Below are 19,528 nucleotides of genomic sequence, written 5' to 3' on the forward strand. Positions count from 1 at the left end.
TCCTCTTCTTGGCACCTCACAGTCACTTAAACACTCTCTAATCTCTCTCAAAGATGAACCTTAGGCTCCTTGCTGTGCTACCTCTCCTCTGCTATCTTCAGAGCTCACTCTCCAAAGTCTGTGCAAAATTCTGTGCAGGAGCGTAATAATTTTGTACCCTAATTCTGACAATTCAGGCTTTAAATAGGCTCTGAAATCGCGTTGTCGCGCTTAGCGCGAGTAAGTGGATTTGGGCTTGGCGCCAATGCTGCACTGAGTCTGGCAAGAGACAAACAACTCGCTTAGCGAGCTAATCTCGCTCTTAGTGTGCTGCTTCGATTCAGGTGCTCTTCCAGATTCCTTCTTCATGCTAAGTGCGCTGAAGTTGTGCTTAGCGATGGATACGCGCTAAGCCCACTGAGTTCGCTTAGCACGATAGCCACTTTGGCACTTCAAGAAATTAGCTCCTTTTTACCTGAAATTATACATTTTAACATTAATTCCAATAAAAGAGACCCTAATGACAGAGATCAAAACACAACAAAGTTTATTTACAATTCCTACAAATGAACTAGAAATTGGGGAAAACTATACATATGTTGCAAAAGTTTTCTATACAAAAGTTAGTCGTATAAGATGACTAACAATGACTGAGGTTCAAGTCAAGAAGAAGAAGAAAAAAGTGTTGATGGGTCCAATAGTTCTGGAGCGAGTTATTTTATGCTTAGGGGATTGCTTGCTTTATCCCAATGATTAAAGGACACCATTTTTAATTTTTGCATTTTAAATTTATGCAGCTTTTAAATTCCACATTATTTATTTTCTGCTCTTTTAATTTTTGCATGAACATTGCACTCTGCACATGGTTGTTCTCAAAACAATGTTTTCTTTTTGAACAAGTTTGGATGCTTGTGTGATATTTGGCTGCATGGCTCAATCCTAGGTTTCAACCTAGTCTTGTTTTTAAGTTTTTAAATATGTGTTTTTTGGCTGCATGGCCAAGAAAAATGCCATCCTAATGTGATCCTAGCATATTTATTACATTTGCAAAATCATGGTTTGAATGCTTAATCTTGTGGTTGCATGTTTCATTTGCATAGCTTGGATGCATTTTTGCATTGAGAAAATTCAAGTTTTGCATGACTTTGATGACAATTTGGAAATGCTTGAAAAAAAAATAGTTTGAGTTGTGTTGCCAAAGTGAATGATGAGTGCCACTCTTTGGGGCTCAATTGACTCTGAATAATTCTTTTGTGATTGATGTTGTGCACCATTTTAGACATGACCAAGGCATTCTTTGTTTTTGATGATTGTGAGCCTTGGGGCCAAAAGGCTAACCTGTGAATTATATCACTTATACATACCCCTTTGAGCCTTAATTGAATTCATTCTTTTTTTAAAACCCAATGAACTTGAAAGAAAAGCAATTTACTTTCCTTACAATAGAGTAGGAGAACAATTATATGTTAGGTTGAAAATAAGTTTGTAGAAGTACTTGTGAAAATCAATTTGGGAAACAATTATAGGTCACTTTCATGAAAATTTAATTTAGATCACAACTAATAAATTATGCAAATTCCAGTCCTTCCAAAAACAAAAAAAAAAAAACAAAAAGAAAAGATTAAGGAAGTAGAAGGAAATAAAAGTTATGATTCATTTCGCAAAACAGTGGCATGAACCCAATTGATATGAGAAAGAGTGATGGTGTAAAGCTTGTAATCATTAATTGCTCTCTATATCTCATGGTCTTTGTTTTCTAAAAGAAACAAATTCCTTTCAATAAAAGCCATGATACAAGCCTTGACTAAGTCCTTGTGATCTTAATGTGTGTGCATGCATTTTATTGCTTATGAGAAGGAAAGCAAAGCCAATTTGTGTGTTCAATTGTGTGGTGATTATGAGTTGATAGTACCTAAAGCAATTGGTGCTCGAGTGATACACAAGTGTAATGAGGGTCAAGCATTTTTTAGATTGTCAAATTAGAATTGTATGCTTGTTTTGTGTCTTGAATTAAAACAATTGCATCCTTATTATGGTTTCAGTTGAAAGAACCACTCTTAAGTTTGAATCATTGGTTTGGTCTTTAATGTTCAAAAAGAAACATGTGTTGATTTGTTAGGCTGACATTGTTCTTAGTTCATGTATGTCATTGTAGTATATGCTTTTAAGTAGTTTGTTGTATCTTTTGCTTGAGGACAAGCAAAACTCTAAGTTTGGGGGAGTTGTTAAGTGCCTAATACATGTACTTTTAAGGTACTAATTAAGGCACTTTCCTTAACTTTCCTTAGACTTATAGGGTTGTTTTGACTCTAATTGTGTTATCTTTATTAGTTTAGGAATTTTGGTATTTTGGCTACTTTGTAGTAATTTATTGCATCCTTTTGTAGATAAAGGGTTTGAAATGGAAGAAGTATCTTTGAAAGCAAGCTTGGAGCACTGAAGCTCCAAAAGAATCAACTTGGACAAACGAAAAATTCAAGAAGAATGAAGATTCACATTTGGCCAAGCAGAATCCGTGGTTTAGCAAGTTTGCACTCAAAATGGAAATGATGCTTTTGTATTTTAGGCCTGACTTGTGAAAATATTATGGTTCTCCCTCTTCTTTTAGATAATAATGGTATCAATAGAATTTTTGTACTATATTATTCCAAGAGAAAAAGCTCTTAATCATGTGTTCTTCATTCATTTTCTCACCTTTCCACGGAAAATCTAAGCTGCCCGCCTCCATGAGTGGTTGATTTCCATTGTTGTAAGGTGTATTTTCTTTATGCTAGTTGTGGAATGGCCAACCATGGCACGATTTTGGGATGTAACTGATGTTGGGAAACATTTTTATTATTTTGAATTGAACAAAATGTCCATGAGGCTTAGTGTCTAGGAATAGAACTAAGTTTTATGTAATCTTATAGTCACAACTTGTAATGTTGGTGCCTTTGTTAAGTTGTAGAGGGATCTTGGCTTAGGGAAGGTTACTTAGACTCTTTTTCAACTTCTATCTTCTAATGAGTCATCTTCCTTCAGTGACTGGATATGGAAGATAAGATGTTTTCAATGAGGTGCAAAGAAGAACCATTCTAAACTCTCAAAGCCCAATACTTCATCATTCTGATATAGACTCTGGTGTAATTTCATTCAAATGTTGGATGCTCTTTGTATTCTTTGATATATTTTCTATATAAGACCTTGTTGTCTTGCACTTTGTCAAGTTTAAGTACTGAGAGAGAAGCATTTTTGGTAGAAATTATCATTACTATAGGTAGCGTTAGACTCTTTTACTTCTTTATGGAATATGATATCCCATGCCACTAGTGCAAAATATGAAATTTAAAGAAGCCTTTTACATTATTTGTACAAGAACCATTTTAATAAAAAAAACGATGATATTTTTTGTAAATAAAATAGATGTTTTCAGATCGATTATAAAAGAAATGATCTAAAATCTTGTTTTAAATTGTTATAAAGATAAGCAATGTAAAAGATTATCATTTAATTCAAATGAAAATTAAACTAATCTAAAAGATTGTTTTGTAAGAAAACCCAAAAATGAAACCCTCTTAGTTTGGTGCTTACAGCTGAACCTTCACACCCTCACAAAAACCACACACAACCTTGCTCTCTCACCAACCACCATCCAACATCTCTGTTTCCGGCATTGTTTGCCTCGTTAGTGCTCGCCCACAGAAAATGCCACCTTATAGAGGTGTCTTCAGTCTTCTCTGTCTCTCAAACGTGCTCTTTGTAATAAGTCAAAAATAAAGGGTCAATTAGTTAGTAATTAGATAAGATTAGTAGTTAGTTATGATTAGTATTTTGTTTCAAAAAGACAATTAGATAAGATTAGGAAGTGAGAGTATAAATATCAGTATGTACTCATAGAAGGCATTCAGAAAATAAAATTTATTTAGTTTGTTTCCTCTTTCGCTGTGTAAGTAAAGAATGAGTGAAGTTACATTAGAAATTTATTTCTAATTGTAACAATTGGTATTAGAGCTAGGTGACGATGGTGACAACAAAAGAGCTTGAGACACGCATGGATTCTTATGAGAAGATCGTCTCTAATCTTCAAGAATCAATGCAAAATTCATTCGAGATGATGCAGAAATCAATCGAGGGACTAATGGTTTCGATTGCAACCCAACATAAGGGACCTAAAATCGCAACTAAGGATGAAAATCATAGTGGGACTCATGAACCCATCGTCTCGGTGGTGGATAGGGCGCAAATCCCTTTTCCTTCTTTTGATGGTTCTAATTATCGAGAATGGAAGGCAAAATCCGAGCAATTTTTTAAATTGGAAGGAACACTGGAAGAGCAACGAATTCGTTTGTTGCTATTGTCCATGGATGGTAAGGCTTTTGCTTGGCAAAGGCATTACATGCTGAATATGAATAACAAACACAAGACGTGGCAGTAGATTTTGCAAGACGCAACGGCGATTTGACACTGGTGCATTCGATGACCCAGTGGCAGAACTTGCGAGACTGATGCAAGAAGATTCCTTGATTGATTATATTGAGAGGTTTGACACACTTTTGGCTCGTATTGCTATACCAGAAGAGTTGGCATTAAGCTTCTTTCTCTCTGGTTTGACTATCGAATTGGAGAAATCTGTCAGGGTTTATAGACCTTCTTCAATTCAAGAAGTTGTCAGAATAGCCAGACTTTAAGATGAGGTTCTTCATGAGATGACCAAGAAATTTTCTCCAACATAACTAATTCAAGAAGATTCACAGGCCAAGTATTCAAGAAACTGGTTTGTTACATCACAACATCATAGAACGATTCCAATTACAATTTTGCATCAGCAACAGACTCGAAACCCAACACATCCAATCGATTCTAAGGTATCCACTGCCAACAATAATTCCAGGAAACAAGTTAGTGACAAGATTGCGAAAGGGTTATGTCGATTTTGTGGTGAAAAATGGGATCGAGATCATAAGCAAAAATGTAAGGTGTAGGGTAAGTTAAATGCTATTTTTTCCTCACAAGATCAAGAGACTATTGACATACAATCCAAATCCGATAAGGATCACGACAATGATCTCATAAAGTGCAGTTTAGATTTAGTCAAGGATGCAGATGTTTGTTGATGCAATCCTACCCCACAAGGGCATTGGATAGAAGACTCCAAGTAGATTGGGCCAAAAATGCAAGAGAAGGCCCTAGGGTTCTCATGAGCCTTAGGGTAGATTTCAGGCCCATGGGCTAAGTGTGAGCCCACTTATCTTTGTACATATTAGGATTTCATTATTTTTGTGTCCTTATATTTAGGGCTCCATAATGTAGGTAGGGTACCCTAGAAATATTGGATTTTTCAGCCCTTGTATTTTAGGGCACCTAGACTAGATTTTGTATTAGGGGTAGTTTTCTAATTTCACATGCATTAAGTGAATATTTGATGTGTGTGTTGGGAAATAAATTTAATTGAATTGGGAGAAGCCCAATCCATTTAAATTTTAGAGGGGGAGGTGAGCATTTGCTTGCTACACCCCATTGCCACATCATATAGTCACACTTTGTGCATGTCCTTCATGCTTTACATGCTTAATGACACCGAAGCACACTTAGTGGAGAATCTTGGACTTGATCTTGGATTAGTGGGCTGAACCATATCTAAAATTCACTAATCATAATTAGTGAAATTTTGGCTCCAAAATTTGGCTCCACAAATTCAAGTGAAATTTGAATAGAAATTCAAATTTCCCTCCAATTTTGTGTGACACTTAGGCTATAAATAAAGGCAATGCGTGTGCATTTTTCCAACTTTGATCATTTGAGAATTAAACTTCAAAGTTCAGACTTCTTTAGAGGCACTAAATTTCATGCTCTTCTCTTTCTTCTACCTTCAAGCTCTTATCCATGGCTTTCTATGGTGGTGAGCTTCTTCTAGACTCATCTTCTACTTGAAGTGGCATCTCCATTCATCTTTATCCTTCTCCATTCCGCTGCAATCAGACCTTAAGAAGCAAAGGAATCCATTGATGAAGAAAATCCAAGGCCTACAAGCTCCACATGGAGCTACATCATTTGTATTTCCCTTAATGCTCTACAAGGTGTGGCTGGTGGTAGTACACTGCAAATGCAAGGCATGATTAAGAAACAAGTTATGCCATTCTTGATGGACACCGGAAGCACACACAATTTTATTAGTGCAAATTGGATAAAAATATTAGGTTTCAAATCTCAATATATTCAAGGTTTTCCGGTCACATTTGCATCAGATAAGCAACTTGTGATAACTAAGAAGTGTAGTCAAGTGCAATGGAAATTTAATGATCTTGTATTTGTAGCTGACTTCTTAGTGTTTCCGAGCAGTACTTTTGGTGTGATCCTAGGAATGCAATAGTTTAGGACAGTAGGGGAAATAAGTTGGAATTGTGCTCAGCTAACCATGAAATTTGAACATCAAAGGTAGATGGTTTGCTTATAGGGTGAGCAAGCATCAGCAGATATGAGTGAACTTACTGGCAAGCTGAAGACAGCACAATGTCAAGCTATGTTGCTTGTGAAAAGGGCCTCTAGGATGGGCCAAGGGTGCATCTTCCATCGAAGGAAAATGCGTGGAGTTGCCACCAATGTTTATTCGAGGAAAACGTCGGAAAAACCAAAATGGAAAAGGTTGAGGGTCTGCGTATTTTGAAAATGAGGATTCGGGAGTTGTTTATGCACGGGAAAGGTATTAGCATCCCACGCGTACGTCACAAGGGATGACAGCCTCTAACTGAGTGTGCAAGACATGACTTAAACATTATGTATTTTCCCTTTTTATGCCTTTTTATGTTTTTCTTGCCTTTTTATGTTTTTTAATTTTTTGTGGTCAACAAGGGTGTTTCCCTTGCTCCTACGTATTCCTCAATTACGATGAGGAAATCAAACCTACATAATTCTTTAAGAACTTAACGTTGTTTAAGTTGTTTTTATCTTTTTTGAAAGATTGATTTTAGTTGCGAACAAAAGTCGTTTAAGGCGTTGGACCTTGAAACGATCTTTTGATTTTTTGGAAAAGAGAGGATCGTTAAGGCATTGGACCTTTGAACAACCTCTTGATTTTGAAAGGAGAGAAACGTTAAGGCATTGGGCCTTTGAACGATCACTTGATTTTTTTGATGAAATGAATAAGTTTATGAGTTGGTTTTATTTTGTTTTGACTCATTAATCTTCAATCCTTTTTTAAAGATAACTTGCGGCATAATTGACCGGTTAAAACTTATTTTACATTGATGGAAAGAGTTTACGACACAAACGATCGGTCGAAACTTCTTTAAACGGTGATTAAGTGAGATTACAACACAAACGATCGGTTGAATTTTATTTAAACGGTGATTAAGCGAGATTACAGTATGAACGATCAGTCAAAACTCGCTTAAAACAAAGAAAAAGAATACCGAAAGTAGACGAGATGAAGATGAAAACATAAAAAGCAAGAATGGACCCCTAAGGGTCCATAGAATGAATTCAAAGCTTCGAAATCAAAAACTAACCAGTCGAAGGACGATGAACGATGAAGAACGGACGAAGAATGGCAAAGAACATTCACGGTTTTGGTTACGGAAGCATTATGGAAGCACCTTGGCCTTGATTTTCTTCTTCTTTCTCCTTCTTTTCACTAATTTTAAGTGAAATATGCTTCCCCAGGGTGTTGAACCCCTTCTTTCAGCCTCCCACACCCTTTTATAGCCAAAATAGGGGAGGAGCTTGCCGCCCAGCTCGCCCAGGCAAGCTGGTGGCTTAAGCCTGAAGTAACATACTCGCCCAGGCGAGCTGGTTGCTTCATGTAGAAGCTTCCTGATGGGCCTAGCTGGGCCCAGGGCTGAAGAACACCCCCTAAATTGATTAGCTCACCCCCATTTTGAGTTTTTGGCTTTTTTTCCTTCCGAAACGTCGCGAAATCTTACGGATCGCGTGGCAATTAGCTCTAAGCAACTCAACGTGACCAGCAAAAACTCGTATGTCGATAAACAATTGTCCCCGGACAAAATTAGGGTATGACAAGGACCATATTAGCAACTTATCAATGCCTAACTCAAGGTCAGAAATCTGAGTTGGATGCTCTATTAGCAACTTATCAATAATTGTTCAAAGAACCTACCACTCTACCTCCCAAAAGAAGATATGATCATAAGATTTCATTGCTTAATGATAAACCATTTTGCTTGAAACCTTATCGATACCCACATGCACAAAAAAAAAGAAATTGAGAGGCAGGTGAAATCTTTACTTAGCATTGGATTTTAGAGAAAGTGGTAGTTGCTATGCATCTCCACTAGTACTGGTTAAGAAGAAAGATGGTTCTTGGAGGTGTTGCACAGATTTTCGAAAATTGAATGCTCTAACAGTAAAAAATAAGTTTCCCATGCCATTAATTGAAGAGTTATTAGATGAACTTCATGATGCATGTTACTTTTCCAAGTTGGACCTCCGGAGTGGTTATAACCAAGTTCGAATGGTAGAAGAGGACATTCACAAGACAGCCTTTCGAAAGCATAGCGGTCACTATGAATGGGTGGTTTTGCCTTTTGGGCTGACCAATGCGCCAGCTACATTCCAGAACTTGATGAATGACATTTTTAAAGAATATCTCAGGAAGTTTATCCTTGTATTTTTTGATGATATTCTGGTATATACAAAAACCTGGTCAGAGCACATTCAATGCTTAAGTACAACATTACAACTCCTCCAAGACAATAGCCTAGTTCTCAATCACAAAAAATGTAGTTTTGGGAAGACAAAAATAGATTATTTGGGCCATTTGATCTCAGTTAATGGGGTGCAGCCAGATGAAGATAAAATAGTGGCAATTAAACGCTGGCCTAGGCCAACAACAGTTAAAGAACTCAAGGGCTTCCTTGGGTTATCAGGATATTAGATGAGATTTATCAAAAATTATGGGAAGATAGCTCAACCTTTGACACAGTTGCTTCAGAAAGATACTGACTTCAAGTGGAATGTGGACACAGAAAAGGCATTTCCTACACAAAAGGAAGCCTTGATCTCAGCTCCTATACTGGCCTTACTTGATTTTGGTCAACCCTTTACTGTGGAGACAGATGCTTCTGGAATTGGCATTAGGGATGTCTTAATTCAACAAGGTCATCCAATAGCTTATATCAGCAAAGCAATGGGGCCAAAATACCAGCTTTTGTCTGCATATGAAAAGAAGTTCAATGCCATTTTGTTTGCAGTCAAGAAATGGCAACATTATTTTCTGGGGCAACACTTTATCATCAAAACTAATCAAAAGGCACTCAAACACTTGCTAGAAAAACCTCCAACAACTTTAATGCAGAATTGGGGACTTGAAAAGCTGATGGGACTGGACTTTAGCGTCGAGTAAAAGCAAGGAAAAGAGAATGTGGTAGCTGATACATTGTCGTGACAACAACCAGTAGGAAGCTTAGCAGCAATCTTCTAGGTAACATCCCAATTGATGATGGAGGCTAAAGACTCATGGAAGCAAGATCATATGTTATAGAAGATAGTGGATAAATAAGATTGTGTCAACAACCCTATAAGCAGTACACATTTGATGGCCAATTCTTGAAACTCAAAGGTAAGGTAGTCATTGGAGCAAACTCAACAATCAGAATCAAAATACTACGTCATTTACATAATTTTGTGATTGGAGGGCATTCTGGAGATGATCTAACTTATAGACGAATTAAAGGCCAATTCTATTGGAGAGGGTTGCAGAAAGCAGTAAAAACAATGGGTGCAGGAGTGTATCACTTGTCAACAGAACAAGCCTTTATTGAGGATGCCAGCAGGATTACTTCAACCATTATCTATTCCTGATAGGGCTAGGAAGTCTATTTCAATGGACTTTATAGTCAGTCTTCCTAAGTCGAATGGCATGATTGTCATCTTCTTTGTTTGTGATAGGCTTACAAAGTATGCATATTTCCTACCATTAGCTCACCCTTTTGGAGCTGCTAAGGTGGCATAGTTGTTCATGGATAACATCGTGAGGTTACATGGATTGCCAAGTGAAATAATATCAGATAGAGATAGTATATTTATGAATGCATTTTGGACGGAACTAATGAAGAAGCACGCAGTCAAATTTCTGTTGTCAACTGCATTTCATCCCCGGATAGATGGGCAAACGGAGGCCCTTAACAAAGCACTCGAAGTTTATTTAAGATGTGTCACCGGTGACCTGCCCAAGAAATGGTCAGAGTATATTTCTTCTGCAGAACTTTGGTACAATACAAAGTTTCATAGTGAAACTCAGTTGACCCCCTTTGAAGCTTTATACAGCTATCCTCCACCAATGCCAAATATTACTCTGACAAGAGATTCTTTGGTGGAAGCAATGGATTATACCATCAAGACAAGAGAGCAGATAACAAAGTTACTTCACCACAACTTGCTTCGTGCCTAGGAAAGAATGAAACATTATGCTGACCTCAAACAAGTGCACAAGGAGTTCAAATGTGGAGACCTAGTCTATTTAAAAATTTAGTCGTACAAGCAGCTTACTTTGGCAAACCATGCTCTCCACAAATTGGCAGCTAGGTACTTGTTCGAACCTGGCAAGTGCACCGGATTGCGCAAGTAGTATAAAATGGTAAGAACCGAGTATCGAACTCTCGGGAAACTTGTGTTACTTGGTAAAACTATTTTCATTGAATAGGTGTCTAGTATGAAAAGAGATGTGTTGACTATGAACAGGTATGTAAACTAACTATTAAAAGGAAAATCACATTATTAATGATGTGTAAAGACAAGTAGACAACACATTGGTCTTCCTAATAGGTGCCTAATGTTAAAAGGATATTCTCTACTTAACAATGCTCATGTGTTCTATGGTGTCTCCTGAAATGCTAAACCCTAATTCTTTATGATAGTCTAGCCTAATCTCGATCAAGCATCATCCTCAGATTCCTCTTGTTGGACTAAACTTGACCAGAACCGCATTAAGACAAACATACAAACAACTAGGTTACCCTACCCCGATCCCTCGTGATAATACGATAAACTAGCCCTGTCCTATCAAGTTCTAAGAATCAGACCAGTTTCCACTGTTGAATGATCCTAACAAAGCATGCATCTACGTGATCAAGGCAAAAGCACACTGAAATGAAGTACTGATAGCACAGAGAACACATAAAACATCATTAAATAGATATACAAGTATTTACATCAAGTACCTACAAGGAAGAACCAACAGAGGATTTAGCTCTCCATATCTGGGAAGTTTCCTTTACAACAAAGAGAAGAGAAAGATGAAGGATTGAAGAAATATAAGTAGTGGATGTCTCCTCCACCTCTAGGACCTCACAATCACTCACAGACTCATCTCAAGCTCTCGGGACGACTCCCTTTTCAAGCTTCATTCTCTACAGGTCTTCGCACAGCAAAATCTCTCTAAACTCGCTGGATTCTGACCCTTCTCTCTCTAGAATCTCTCACATGCAGAAGCTCCTCGAGAAAATGGCCAAAATCCTTGGAACTTGGACCTTTCTCTCTCTAGAAATCTCTAAACATGCAAAAGCTTTGAGAATTTCCCAAACTCCCCTCCAAAATTTGTTGGACCTTGTGGCTTCAATAATCTTAAGAGGGATAGGCTTAATTAATTTCCCACTAACAAACTTTTAATCCCCTTCTAAAATAAGAGATAGGTTTAGAATGCAGAAGAAGCAGCAATCAATTTAATAATGTTCTTTAAACATGCAAGACACAATTGATTGCAACAAAATAAATAAGATAAGGGAAGAGAGAATGCAAACACAATTTTATACTGGTTCAGCCACTTCCCGTGCCTACGTCCAGTACTCAAGCAACCCACTTGAGATTTCCACTATCTTTGTAAAATCCTTTACAAAGTCTGAACCACACAGGGACAACCCGTCCCTTGTGTTCAGATGCTTTACAACAATAGACTCACAGTCTCTTAGCCAATCTCATTGAATAAGAAGATTGGAAGAAGAAATCTCTCTTCAAGAGAAGAATATTACAATGAAGATCATGTAAGAATCCTTATAGATTTTGCAAGTGTTTGGTCAAGGATTTCTTTTGATAGAGCAATTGACAATGAAGTTCTTTTGGAATCTCTCTCATTGTCTTTTGAGAGGATAAGACATTTTTGCCAAGAAAAACTCTCTCTTTAATTCGTGCCCAAGTCACCTATTTATAGGCCTTTGATGACCATTCACAAATCCAATGAAAAGATGTGATTGTTGGCAGATTTTCTGAAAATTCTCCACTGGTAATCGATTACAATGTTTATGTAATTGATTACACAGTTATAATTTGAAGGGTCATGACTTTTGAATTTGAATTTCAGGAGTTTCATTGCTGGTAATCGATTACATGTTGAAAATTCAAATTCAAAACCTTTTTCAACAGCTATTTCTCAACCCTGTCTTCTGGTAATCAATTACACTTCCTGGTAATCGATTACCAGAGCCTTGCATGTCTTGAAAGCACTTTGTTTTAAGGCAAGGCTTGGTCTTTAGTGAATCTTGAAATAAGGCTTTGTTTGTTGAAGCAATCTTGAATTATTCCTGAAGCAAATGCTTATCATTTGAAGCAGCCTTGTTTGATTCTTCTTTGGCATCATCAAAATCATGTATACATACATTCACAAAATTTGATTTCAAGCTTAAATAGGTGGCTTTGTTTGTGCGAGTGCGCTTAGCGCGACTATGGACTGCTCAGCGTGCATTAGTGGATTTTAGCTAAGCGCGTGCTTTTCTCGCTCAACGGATGGACTAAAGCGGTGCGCTTAGCGGGATGACCCTTTGCTCAGCAAACATGCACAGCTCATCCTTCTTCCAGATTCTTCCTCGCGCGCAGCCGAGGAGTCTTGCTCTCAGCAGATGGCTCGCTAAGCCAGAAGATTGGCTTAGCGAGAGGATGAAAATCAGCACTTCGCAAACTTGCCTAATTAACCTAAAATTGAGAGGAAATGATTATTAAACACACAAAATGGTAGTACTAAGTATTTATTACCTAACTTTATCAAAAAGTCATTACAACACTACAAAATAACCATAATTTGGAGGAGTTTGATACAATTTACACAAGTTTTATACACAAAAGTTAGTCATATTCATCGAATAACAGTACTATGGGCCTTTCAAGGTGTTGGAGCGAATAGGGAAGGTTGCTTACAAACTTGAATTACCCACTGGAACAAAAATACATGACGTGTTTCATGTATCTTTGTTAAAGCAACATCATGGTGCCCATACGGTTTCAACTGATTTGCCTGTGTATAATGAGGAAGGGGAAGTTCAATTGCAGCCACTAACAGTCTTGGATAAGAGAATGAAGAAGAAGGGAAACCGAGCTATCACTGAAGTACTAATCCAATGGCGACATACCAATCCCGAAGATGCTGTTTGGAAGGAACTTTATGCAGTTCAACAACAATTTCTAGATTTGAGTTTTTCAGAGTGGTGACTTTCACTTCTTAGATTTAGATGTTGTTGCGGGTGAGGAAGTGTGGTTTTTCATAGTGATGATTGGGACAAAGTAGTGACCTTCATCGCTCTTCGCGGTGGGGAAAATAGAGTTGTTTCCTGAACCATTCAACCATTGCCAACATGGATGATAAGTTGCTCTTCACCATGCTCACCAAGGTCAATGGGAAGTAGCATCAAGTTGTGTTTGATTTCACTTTGCACACCTGGTGAACCCATTTTGTGTTGAAAAATACTAATATGTTATGTGGTTGTTGGTTCTGCGAATTTAAGTTGCATCTGATGTGTTTGATCAAATGTCTTACTCTTTTTTCTCTGCCTTATTTTGAGTACTTCAACTAATTAGTTTCACTATTATTGTTCGTCAAATGTTAGTCTGGTTGTGAAATTATGCAGATATTTTTGAGGAATTAACTGTATACATCTTATTCTAATTTAAGGAAAAAGAAAGAAAAGAAGAAATTGATTTCAACAGGTTTTAACCTCATAAATTTCCACTAATTCCTCCTCCATCAACAGGTAGTCATTGATTCATTCTCGCTTCAAAAGCGACAACTTGCACTTCATCACTGGAGTCACTGTCGGCCATTGTGCTCCTGTATCTATTGTTTTCGCCCCACGTTAGCCAGCGTCACCACCAACTTTAACTTTTCCTAATCACAAAGAGGGTTCAAAACAACAGTGCATGTGTTCTTTCTAATCTCATTTTGTGATATTCTAGACACTTTGATGGTTAATCTTCAAAATCGTATGTACTTTTAGATGCTGTTACACATTGGTCTGAGGAAAAGATTGAAAAAACATCAGAGGCAATTAGTTATGGGGCTGTTAAGTAAGCTCCTTTAACTTAATCCCTTTATTTCCTACTTCTATATGCTAATTAAATCAACATTATGTCTTGTTTATTGTGTTGTTGGATGCTTCATAGTAGTTATATTATCTTAGGTTAAACTATAGATCGATGTATTAGCTAACAATTTCCTATTCATTGGATTTTTTAAATTGTTGTATACAAGATGCTTTAAATTCTAAACTAATTTTCACTGTGGCTTCTGACTGTATGTGTTAATTGCTAAAACAAATAATTTTGAACAAAAGAAAGTATACGAGTTTGTTGAGTTATGATTTTGTGATTTTTCCAGTCAAATGCTAAAATCTTGCGGTTGGGTTGAAATTAAGAAGTCTCCTCAATGGGCCATTGATTCTTGGGGCATGGGTATGTTGTTCTTTTATTGTTTCAGTTTCTCTTGCTTGCTGATTGTGACATTTTCATCCTCTTATTATTTCAGCAAGGCCAGATTGAGTCTTTTTGCATTATCTGTGCTTCTGGCCTAAGGGCTCATTCATGAGGTATGCTAGTGATATAAAAATCAATATTGAACCATCATCACCATGTTAAGTATTTGGGGGAATTGGTCTTTTTTACTTGCTTACATAATGAAATGCAATTAGTTAAACTCCATGCCCATTTATTCTTGGGGCTTGGTTATGTTTCTACTTGTTTTTTTGCTAAGAAGGGATCATAATATCAATGCTAACTCTTATTTTAGTGATTCTATGATAGTTCTTTCCTTTTTTATTCCAATTTATTCCTTGTATTTTATCCCATTAATTAGTCAAATTTACTTATGTATTTCTTGACTTATGATAGTAGTCACTGCAAGTTTTAAAACCATATCGATCTATGCCATGATTTGAAGTTGGAAATGGACTAGCTTTTGGAAAGGAATTATGCTATAGCTGCTGTAAAATGGACTAGCCTTTTTTTTTAATAAATCTTGGTTTTTGATTGAGCTATTATTTAGTTCCTAGTTACCACTTTAGTGGCAAGAGTAAAGTTATTGTTTGCTTAAAATCTCCTTCAATGAACTTCATCTGCAATATCATGTTTTTTGATGTGGGTATGGTGCCTTTTTTTTTACTTGGATCTAGTGCTCTTCATAACCCCTTATTGTTTATTCTATTAACTCCGTAGAGGTCCTTATTATATGGTATTGACACAAAAGGTGAGGTACACTGCCAATAAATATTCAGTTAGTGTTTATGGTTTTAGAGTTTCTAACTTAAATTTTAATTATTTGTGTATTAGTTATTGTTGTAGACATAACATTTGTGATAAACTTGATTGTTTCAGTTGTGGTAGTATGTGAATGTGACGATTGTTTACAGGAGGAAATAAATAAAAGTGCAGTTCAAATTAAAAAAAAAAACTTTTAAGATCGGTTATGATCATAACATATGTAAAAGATATATACCTTTTACATCGGTTATTTTGTCAACTAATCTAGAAACATCCTTTTTACATCGATTATAAGACAAAACCAATCTAAAAAGGGTGTTTTTAAACCAATCTAGGCATTTCATATAAGTTTTTAGATCAGTTGTATGGGAACCGATCTTAAAAGGTAACTTTTAAGATCGGTTAAAATCCGATGTAAAAGGTCGGACTTTCTACATCTCCAGCAAAGAAATCAGCCGTACAACCAATGTAAAAGGTCATTTTTAACCGATGTAAAAAAAAAAACATTTTTTTGTAATGGTGTGCATTTAAAGCAAATTGGAATGGAAACCTCTATCTCTCAACTTATATTTTTAAGGCTTCTATAGGAAGGCTTGAGAATGAAGTTATGCACTCGTATATTCTAAAAAGCTCTTTGAGTTTTTTAAGGCAATCTCATATACAAGCTCTCAAATTTTTATACATGGTTTGTATTCACTAAGCTTTGCATTTTGTGCTTTAATTGTCAATGCTCACTATTATAAGTTATATTTTTTCAAAGTTTATCTTTGTTAAAGCCTAGAGAGATTTAATGTTAAAGAATACTTGCATTGATGTATTCTTCGGTTATGATTACTTTATTATAAAGTTTGGAGAGACTTAGAGAATAACTTGGTTGTTGTAAGTAGTTTGCTTAGTGGAAATTTCACTTTGATTCTTTATAGCATGTGTTAGACCTAGTCCTTTCGTAAGTTTATCTTACTAATTTGGTCAACTTGGTAACACATGAAAAATTATGAGAAATGACATGACATTTAATGTGTGAGCCAAAATTAATATCATTAGTGCAAAAAATTGACAAAATGAGCATTCTGGTCTAATAGAAACACTTTAAGGAACCATCATGAAAATTTTTAAACTTAGAGGACCAAATTGAAGGCAAGAATCCATATGACTAGCCAAAATTATATTTTAACCAACATTTTTTTATGTTAATAATGAAGAAAAATGGTTTGTATTTATCATTTCATAAAAAAAACCAAAATATAATAGATCAGGTAAACAATAAATAAATAAAAAAACATAAGTGTAAGCATTAAAGATAGCATTAAAGACATGGTAAAACAGCACACCGACACCAAATAACAAATGAAAGCAACAATAGAATAGCCAAATATTGTTTATATTGAAATATACAAGCAAAAGTATTAATATAAACATGGCTTTAAATAATTTTTGTAACTAATGTGGTTGCCTTGTTACTATTGAAATAACATGTGGTCGCATTTTTAGTTGCGACATATATATAAAGAAATGATAATATTACCACAATTGCAATTACATATTACAATTCTTAAAGGATGATTAAACATTGAGGGATAAGTTTGGCCATAAGGATGGAAATTATTGGTTCCTAGTATATTGATTTTCCAAAAAGGTCACTAAGACTAGAACGAGCCATTTGTTGCTCTATGAGCTACATCAAGTGAAGGAACTTGATTATGCTCAGCACCAAATACCACATCCCTATGATACACATTCGGTGGAGTTTCAGCAGATATACCCCAAGGGTTGGTCATTCCAAATCGTTGCCCTGAGATGGATGTGTTGTGCAACCCTTGGTTGCTAGAGCCAGGCACAAAATGTGGCCAAGACATGACCGACATGTGAGCCATGGGGTGCATGTTAGCCCCATAATAAAGGGATGTTGGTCCACGAAAAGGATACTGATGTGGAATGGATGAGTATGAGCACATGTGAGCACCAAGTCCAAAAGTTCCCATGTCTTTATTTATCCTTGATAGAACTCTTTCACGCTTATGAGCATTTTGGTGTCCCCCCAAAGCTTGAGAGCTTGGAAATTTCTTATCACAAAATTTGCAGGAGAATTGGCGTTGCTTAGGCCTAATCACTTGATTATTAGTGTTCTCTACAAGTTTTGAAGCAAAACATGGTGACTCCTTATGGCCTTTCAATGACTTGCATAAGAAATTAGATGAGGATTCACCAGTCATTTTGTTATTGCCAAGACCTAGAGACAATACGAACTCTGAATCCACAACATCTGTGGAAGATGCCTCCTCAATCTTACGTTTGAGTTTTCTACTCTCAACACCTCCAACAAAAAGTTCATCTGACATTTTTTTGTGAAAAATTAACCTCCAAAGAAGATCTATATATGCTAAGAACTATTTTTGTGTAATGTGATTTTGAAGAAATGGTATTTATTAAGAGAGAATTAAAATTTGCATCTTCCATAAAAGGAAATATACTTGAGGTCAATGCATCACATGTCCTTTCATAGTAACAAATTTAATTATTAGAGAAAGGATAGAATTCAAAGGCCTTGGATAGTCAAACTTCAGGATACATTTTTTAAAATTTTTGTAACATGCCATATATTAGAATTTAATATCTTTTTGGTCCCTATAAAGTTGCATTTTTTTCTTCATTTTAGTCAACTAAATTTATTTTTTGTCCAGTTATGTTTCTATGAATTTCTTTTCATTTTAGTCCTTAACATTAGGGCTCCTTATTTAATGATGATGTGGCCAACAAAGGTAGAAAACAAACTATGTATTATATAACTAACATGAAATAGAATGAAAAAGAATAGTCAATAATTTAAAGTTGAATTTTGACCCTTATCTTTATCATAACAATCAATTAATGTATTCAAATTGTCTTTTAATTTTGTATTTTGGGAGAAATGAATTTTTTTTTTAGTTTTAGTTTTTGAATATGCATTAACTTTATTAATGGGAGAAGTTAATTATATTGTTTTTAATTAGTTTTAGATTTTGAAAATACATTAACTTTATTAATCTATATATTAACCACACTAATTTGATTCAGGATTGACCTTATGGTTCAATGGATATGTTGAATATCTTAACTACTCAAAAGTCTTAAATTGAAATCTTCAACTTCCACTATCAAAACTAATTTTTTCCTTTATATGGTTCATGTGAAAAAAAAAGTCTATCATTAATATTCTCTATAGATACATAGTCTCAACTAATGCTAAACAACTTACCAAATATACCTTACCATTTTAAAATAATATGATTTAGTAAACAAGCAAGGCCTATTTAATTTTTGTCAAAAGAAGAGATAAGTACAAGATTTTAAACTTGACATCTTCATGTAAAATTTTACATTAAAGGATCCATAGGTGGCTAGCTAGGATAACAAAAGCTTTTTTGAAAACACAAGTTAGACATAGGTTTGGTTTTTTATAAACCAAGTTGAACTAACTATATGGATTAGATTTTAATCCAAACTATTTTATAATTTGACAACGTGGTGTGGTTTTTCTTTTAGGCTAAATTTTAATTTTGGTACCTCTAATTATTCAAAATTCACGATTTTTGTCCCCCTGGTTTTTAATTGTAATATTTGGTCCCCTAGTTTTACAAATTGACGATTATGGTTCTTCTGTTAGATTATTAACTAATAATCGTGACTAGTGGAACTAATATGTTAATTATAAACCATTTTTTTACCAAAGTTAATTATAAATGAATTAAAAATCATTAATTATTAAACAACTTAATTTATAATTAACTTAATAACTCCAATAAGTAAAATTATTAGTTAATAATCTAAGGGAAGGACAATTGATATTTTACAAAACTAGGAAACCAAATGTTACAATTAAAAAGTAGGAGAACCAAAATCATAGATTTATAAAATTAGGGTGATCAAAATTATAATTTTACTTTTTTTAACAATTCTAAATTGGTTATGAACTGGTTTTGAATCAAACCAATTTTGAACCAAACTGGTAAAACTTTTATGTTACAATTATTAATTTATTAATGTATAAATTTAATTATATAATTAATAGTTTAGAAATTAAAATAATTTAAGCACACTAGAATATATATTTACAAAATAA

General features: G+C 35.2%; 1 protein-coding gene across 1 annotated transcript; it reads right to left on the reverse strand.

Moving 5' to 3' along the window:
- Window positions 1-17,075: 17,075 nt before the first annotated feature.
- On the reverse strand, window positions 17,076-17,768 carry LOC114371502 (zinc finger protein 8-like). Its single transcript, XM_028328919.1, has one exon. It carries the CDS (start codon window positions 17,766-17,768, stop codon window positions 17,076-17,078), a length of 693 nt encoding a protein of 230 aa, XP_028184720.1.
- Window positions 17,769-19,528: the final 1,760 nt, after the last annotated feature.

The sequence above is a fragment of the Glycine soja genome, chromosome 10 (genome assembly GCF_004193775.1).
Source record: "Glycine soja cultivar W05 chromosome 10, ASM419377v2, whole genome shotgun sequence".
In the NCBI taxonomy this organism is placed as follows: Eukaryota; Viridiplantae; Streptophyta; class Magnoliopsida; order Fabales; family Fabaceae; genus Glycine; species Glycine soja.